Source organism: Carlito syrichta, unplaced genomic scaffold (assembly GCF_000164805.1).
Source record: "Carlito syrichta isolate Samal-C Ts95f unplaced genomic scaffold, Tarsius_syrichta-2.0.1 Scaffold309408, whole genome shotgun sequence".
Lineage (NCBI taxonomy): Eukaryota > Metazoa > Chordata > Mammalia > Primates > Tarsiidae > Carlito > Carlito syrichta.
In genome coordinates this window covers 576,757-583,822 of record NW_007253504.1, presented here as the reverse complement: position 1 = coordinate 583,822, position 7,066 = coordinate 576,757, and the positions used below count along the sequence as shown (strand labels likewise).

Below are 7,066 nucleotides of genomic sequence, written 5' to 3'. Positions count from 1 at the left end.
CCTGCGGTGGCCGGGAGCAGCCACTGCACTCCAGTCTGGGCGACAGAGTGAGACTCCAACTCAAAAAAGAAAAATAAAGATCCTAAAATCTACATCAGAGTTATGTTTTTTTTTAACTGAGAAAGCAGCACTTATTTAAAACCCTAAAAATCTATGATAAGATAAACTGAATTCATGACAATTCAAATTCTGTTTCAGAATTTCTTATATAGAAAATTAGCCGGGCTCGATGGCTCAGCCTGTAATCCCGCGCCTTGGGAGGCTGAGGTGAGTGGACTGCCTGAGTCCGCGGGTTCGAGACCCGCCTGGGCAACTTGGCAAGACCTCATCTCTACAATAAATCAAAAAATTAGCCTGGCATGGTAGCGTGCGCCTGTAGTTCCAGCTACTTGGAAGGCTGAGGCAGAAGGATCGCAGGAGCCCAGCAGGTCGAGGCTGCGGTGGCCGGGAATGGCCATTGCACTTCAGTCTGGGCAACAGAGTGAGACTCCAACTCAAAAAAAAATTTTTTTAATTAAAAAAAAAGAAAATTAGAGGATACTGAAAGTGGATTTGCCATATATTAAATTCGTGCACTAAAATCTACAAGGATTCTCATAAATTTTGGTTTCAAAGTTACAATTTCTGACTGAACATTTAAACAAACTGGCTACCTCTAGTTTTCCACTGCACTCCAGTCTGGGCAACAGAGTGAGACTGACTCAAAAAAAAATAGAGGAAAATCCAATCGAATGTAGCTTGTTAGGCAATTCATAAATATCTAAATAATAAGCCCCTATATGCTGGGTAATTGATACATGGGAGTTCATTTTTTATTACCAAGTCTACTTTTATATATTTGAAAATTTCCACAATAAAAAGTCAATCACATACTCATAAAACAATATTATTCAAGAAACCCAATATAATTTGCATATAAATCAGAGAGTTAATACTAATGCCTTCTGTGATAGTTGTGAACTGGTTTCTATTCTATCTTAATTCCTCAGAAAAGAAATTTAATATTATCTTTCCAAGTTCAACTTCTCACAAACACCGTATAACTGGGAGCAGGGAAGAGCATGCCAAATGTTAAAAGTGACCTTATTTCATATGCTGCAGTCATGGCACAAAGGCTGGTGACTTCCTCAAGGAATTGTGCAAACTGGTCTGGGTTCTAGGTTGTACTTGGAAATTGGGGACTATGCTCTTCTCTTTCAGCTGAGTTTCTCTTACCTGCAACCTCTCTAAACTCAGAAAATGTCAGATGCCAAAGCCGTTCAATACTCCCTCCCAGGGTTTTTGAAGTTAACTATGTATGAAAGTAGCACACTCTATAAAGGGTTCATGCATTCACATTATCCGACAAAGCTCAGTACACCTCCGCCTTACCTGAGGGTGGCTGTGCAGTATGTTCACCATCCCCTGGGGAATTGCTCATTTTTGCAGCTTCGCTGGTATGCACTGGGGGCTCTTCTGTTTTAGCCTCTGATAACTTCAGGATTCCATGACACGTTTTAAAAAAACACACACACATAGTTTGGATTAATTTGACTAACTCACTAGCTAGGGGAGCCAAAGACTTTTTTTCTTTCATCTGGAGTCTCACTCTGTCACCCAGGCTGGAGGGCAGTGGCACGCTCCTGGCTACCACACCATCAATCTGCTGGGCTCAGGTGATCCCTCCACTTCGGCCTTCCAGGTAGCTGGCACTACAGGCATATGCCACCATGCCCAGCTAATTTTTCTTGATTTATTGTAGAGATGAGGTCTCACCAAGTTGCCCAGGCTGGTCTCGAACCCATGTGCTTAGGCAATCCTGTCACCTCGGCCTCCCAAAGTGCTGGGACTATAGGCATGAGCCACCACGCCTGGCTGACATTATTTTTTTAATTACTGTCTGCTGACTAGATAATGAAGAGATTCTATTTTTCCAGAGTTTTTAAGATATTGCTATGCTAGCATTTTATATCTCCTACTTTTTGAGGAAGGCAAACATTTCATTTTAAATCATGCAATGTTAAGGGTAACTAGCATGATTGGACTTTGGACTTAGCAAGAACTGAGTTCAAACCCAGGCTCCACCCTTACTATTCATGTGACCTTGAACAAAACAACAAGAAATATTCTAAGAAAAATAAAACCACTGAATTATACAGTGTTTTTTCACTTACTACAGTATATACCACCAACAAATGTATAAAGTAGTCACAAATAGCTTTATTTTCATTTCTAAAATGGAAAAGTTCATTTAAAACAAGTAATTTAAATCTTGGAAAGAAGTATACTAATATTAATTCATTTTTCATTAAAAAAAAAAAAGAGGAAAATTCAGGCTGGGCACAGTGGCTCAAGCCTGTACTCCCAGCACGTTGGGAGCCCAAGGTGAAGGGATTGCCTGAGCCCACAGGTTTGAGAACAGCCTGGGCAACTTGGCGAGACCTCATCTCTACAATTAAAAATAAAATAAAATAAAATAATCTGGGTGTGGTAGCGTGCATCTGTAGTTCCGGCTACTTGGAAGGCTAAGGCAGAAAGATCACCTGAGCCCAGCAGGTCGACACTGGGGTGGCCGTGAGCATGCCACTGCACTCCAGCCTAGGCGAGAGTGAGACTGACTCAAAAAAAAAAAAAAAAAAATAGAGGAAAATCCCATTGAATGTAGCTTGTTAGGCAATTCATAAATATCTAAATAAGTCCTTAAATGCTGGGCAATTGATACATGAGGGTTCATTTTTTATTACCAACTCTACTTTTATATATTTGAAAATTTCCACAATAAAAAGTTAATCACATACTCATAAAACACAATATTATTCAAGAAACCCAATATAATTTGCATATAAATCAGAGAGTTAATACTAACGCCTTCTGTGATAGTTGTACACTGATTTCTGTTCTATCGTTCTATCTATCTATCTATCTATCTAATCTACCTATCTATCTAGAGTTGGGGTCTAGCTCTGTCACCCAGAGCGAGTATAGTGGCATAATCATGGCTAATTGCAGCCTCGACCTTCTGGGCTCAGTTGATCCTTCTGCCTCAGCTTCCCCCATAGCTGGGACTCCAGGTGCAAGCCACCATGCCCAGCTAACTTTTTATTTTTATTTTTTAGAGATGAAGTCTTGCTATGTTGCCCAGGCTGGTTTCCAACTCCTAGGCTCAAGCAATCCTCCCACCTTGGCCTCCCAAATTGCTAAGATTACAGGCATGAGCCACCACACCTAGCCTATGCCTTTATATTTAAAAATTCTTAAGAATAGCCAAGAACCTCACATCCACTGAGTTAAAAAAAAAAAAAAAGTTTACTCAAAGATACTAAATCACCTCTTAATCCTAAAACATCTCTCCTTCTTCTGCTCTTCATTGGGTATCTTGAAGTAAAATAGGTTTTTCAAAGACAGTGAAATGATATAAGCATGTATCTCAGTGATTCAGAGGGAAAAATGGGGAAAAACTTTCAAGTGATTGAGACAACATTTATATCAAATTTAAAGATTTCTCCTTCCCTTCAGGGAAATCAGTAAAAGGTGGAAAGGCAGCTAGATGAAGGGAGAGGAAAGAATAACTATTAGTACCTCTCAACTTAGCCAGATACATACTTAATTTATCCCTAGGAAATATTAGGCAGTTCATGGAAATTGTTCTTAATGAAAGAACAGGATGCCAGGAAATGACAATGAACCACTCTAACTCAAGTTAATAATATTAAAGTTGGCAGAGCACCTTTGGTAGTAGCTGTAGTTGCTATTTCAACATGGCTGCTATTTCAATACAATCAAGGAGAATAGGAAAGTAAATGTTTTTCTTAATCTTCTTGTATTCATAAAATTAAGAGGAATTTTTATAAGAAAACACCCAAAATAAGAAGGGTATTACAATTTTGGGAGTTATTAATCTTGGCTTTTATCATGGAATTTAAAAGGTAGGTTGCTAGATAATTACAAAGTCAATAAAGTTATAAAGAAGCAATTATTTCCTTAAAAGAAAGAATAAAGGATACACTCTTTAAGGAAGTGTATACTGTCTATCTTAGAAAGTATAAAAAGCTAAATATAACTGCTTAGACTTGCCAAAAAATATGGATATTCTGAGGAATTATGTAGTTCCACATAAGCTTAAACCTTATAGCAAAAACTAGGTGTAAACTGAGATAACAACAATGAAATACTTCTGTTATATGTTCTGCAGGCACCTGGTTTTTTTTCTTCTTTTCTTCTTCCTGGTCATATTCCTCTTTTGATTTTCTGAAATATAAAAAATAAGGTAGAAAAGTAAATTTTATTTTTTGGTCAAACAACAAATATTCAACCAAGCAACATGTTAACCTAAGCTTACAATACAAGCAAGACATTTTGGACATAAAAAATAGAGGATAATCAGGCCTCGCTCTAGGGTGGTTACAATCAACTGGGAAAGACATGCATAGGTTTACACAGCATAATATAGTTAGGTCTACCCATTTCTACTAGAAATCTGAATGAACCCTAGCTGAACGAAGACCAACAGATTTGAAATCCTAAACCCAAATTTGAATGGCAAATTTCATGAATAAAGACTTCATTCTTCCTCTTGAGAGAGATGACCCCTTCTGATAAGAACCCTTTCCCCCCTCACTCTAGTTGTTCCAGTGGCATCTGAGCCATCATAAAACACTCCCCATGCCATTGTACCAATGCCTACCAACTTTTGCTCATTTAGACAGTCTGATTTAGGAAAATAGCCAAGGTCAACTGTTATACATGTTCATAACTAAGTTCTAATACTTATACACTAGTATACCCCTCTCAAAAGCTCTAGAAAATAAAATCTGAAAGTATACTGCTGACCAGTTTTCAACCAATGCAACCAGTCCAAGTCAAAACCTTACCTATCCTCTGAACCAAATACTCTCACCCCTTCAAACCTGTAATCTCAAAGCAATCTGTGTTGTCTCAGGCTCCCATTTGCCCCTGTCATCCAAAGAAAGATCTGCCAACCTCTCCATAATCACTCAAACCTCCAGAAATTAAGTCCTGGAGCTCCTGTGATAGTTTCCCACCAGGCCCAAAGAGAGCTTCTGCCTTGGAGCTGGGATGAGGTAGACAGATGGGGGGACTATAGGATACTAGAAGATGGTCATGTGTGGTACAGCTGGAGAAGAAGCAACCCCCAAAGGCCAAGGCCCTATTCTGCAGGTGACATGACGACTGCAGGTATCCTTTTGCCTTAAACCTAGTACATTCTCACAGGAGATTTAAAAACTAGGAGCTGCAATTGCCCCTTCCTTCCAAAATTTCCATACAGGTCAGGTCACAGGAGACCCAAAGAAAAAAGAAGGGCCTACTAACCTTTCCTAGTTTTATGTGGGCTCCCTTAGTGTTCTGCACACTTCATGCCAAGTACTTGGCTGAGAAGCAAATTAACTGGGAGAGGAAGAAAACAGTAAGATACTCATCTGAGATAGATGCCTCTCACTGTTCTCCCTCCCTTGTAGGTTACTGTTACCAAATCAACTATCCCATCTGTAGAGTCTGGATGTCCAACCTCCCACTATGTGATATCTAGAATGTGCCACCTCAATACTGAGATCCAGAAGCCATGAAGTACCCTGCTTAGCTCAAGTCACTACAGCCCTCTCTAGGGATCATGCTGGGACTACTACAGCTTTTTCCCATTGGTGGCTACCTTCCCATTCCTATAATGGAGGTGGGAAAAGACCCTTTCATGTGGGCTGATCTGGTATAAGTCATATGAAAATGATTTTTTTCTCTCATTAAGAAATATAATATATACAGTTATAAAATGATAAATTACTTTGATGGTCTTCAGTAGAAAACTTAGCTATTTTATTAGTCCATAATATTTTCTGGGTAGAAAGCATATGTACATATCACATTATAATATTACTAATATTACTAATGATTCATTTAAAAAAATAATTGAAGAAGGATACCTAAGAACTTCCCTCAGGATTTTCATCTCTTCCTGCTCAAGGTCACTGACCATATCAGAACCATCTGTTAAGCAGTCAGGTAATACACCTGTTCAAAACCAAAGACCACATGAAAAAATGTCAACTCAACCAGTAACATTTATTTCTCACTGTTCTAGTTCATTAAGTACAAATTAACTTACAATCTATCACTTAAAAAAAAAATTCCAGGCCGGGTTCAGTGGCTCAGCCTGTAATCCCAGCACTTTGGGAGGCCGAGGCGAGTGGATTGCCTGAGCCCACCGGTTCTAGACCAGACCGGGCAACTTGGCGAGATCTCGTCTCTACAATAAATCAAAAAACTAGCCAGGTAGGGTAGCGCGCGCCTGTAGTTCCGGCTACTTGGAAGGCTGAAGTGGAAGGATTGCCGGAGCCCAGCAGGTCGACACTGGGGTGGTTGTTAGCCTGCCACTGCACTGCAGCGTAGGCGACAGAGTGAGACTCTGACTCAAAAAAAAAAAAAAAAAAAAAAAAAAAAAAAAATCCAAGCTATTATCTTTTAAACTATCATCTTTTAAATCTTTTCTCACTTTATAGAACAAACCACACCAAACAATCCACACTTTTACTTAGAAAATATCTCTTAGTAATTATTTGTATTGACCAATAAAAATAACAATGGTATATGGCAAAAAAATTAATTAACATAAGTTAATTAACATAACTGTCTTCCATAATTATATGATATCTGAGGATATACCACAGAAAAACACCGAGCCAGGGTTAATAATGAAACTATGCTCTCAAAGATGCTCCTTAAATGGCGAGAGTTTGCAAAACAAAATGTAATTCTGTTAGATGAAACTGTTATGAAACAGCACTTAATTCTCTTCATTCACACAACAAATATTATTGGAAAAGGTCCTACTTATTTATTACTATGTGAATAAAAGCATTATATGTACAATAAAAGCATTTTGAGGAGATATAAAGATAGATAAAACAATCTCTTCCATCAAACCTTCTGTTTAGATGTTGGTCTAATAACTATAAACCAGGGCAGTACCAACTTCAGCCCAAGAAAATAAAAAACAATTTAAAATGCCAGTTTAATTTACTTTACTACTTATATCTTCCTTTTTTTTTTTTTTTTTTTGAGTTGGAGTCTCACT

General features: G+C 38.4%; 1 protein-coding gene across 1 annotated transcript in view; it reads right to left on the bottom strand.

Annotated features, from left to right (window-relative positions):
* Positions 1-7,066, bottom strand: part of CFAP36 (cilia and flagella associated protein 36) — a 32,463-nt gene that overhangs the window by 2,765 nt on the left and 22,632 nt on the right. Inside the window, exons 5-7 of the mRNA XM_008067208.2 lie at positions 5,916-6,003; positions 4,176-4,227; positions 1,372-1,474 (exon numbers count right to left, since the gene is read on the bottom strand). Of these exons, the coding sequence (XP_008065399.1) occupies positions 1,372-1,474; positions 4,176-4,227; positions 5,916-6,003 (243 nt within the window). The remainder of the gene's footprint in view (positions 1-1,371; positions 1,475-4,175; positions 4,228-5,915; positions 6,004-7,066) is intronic.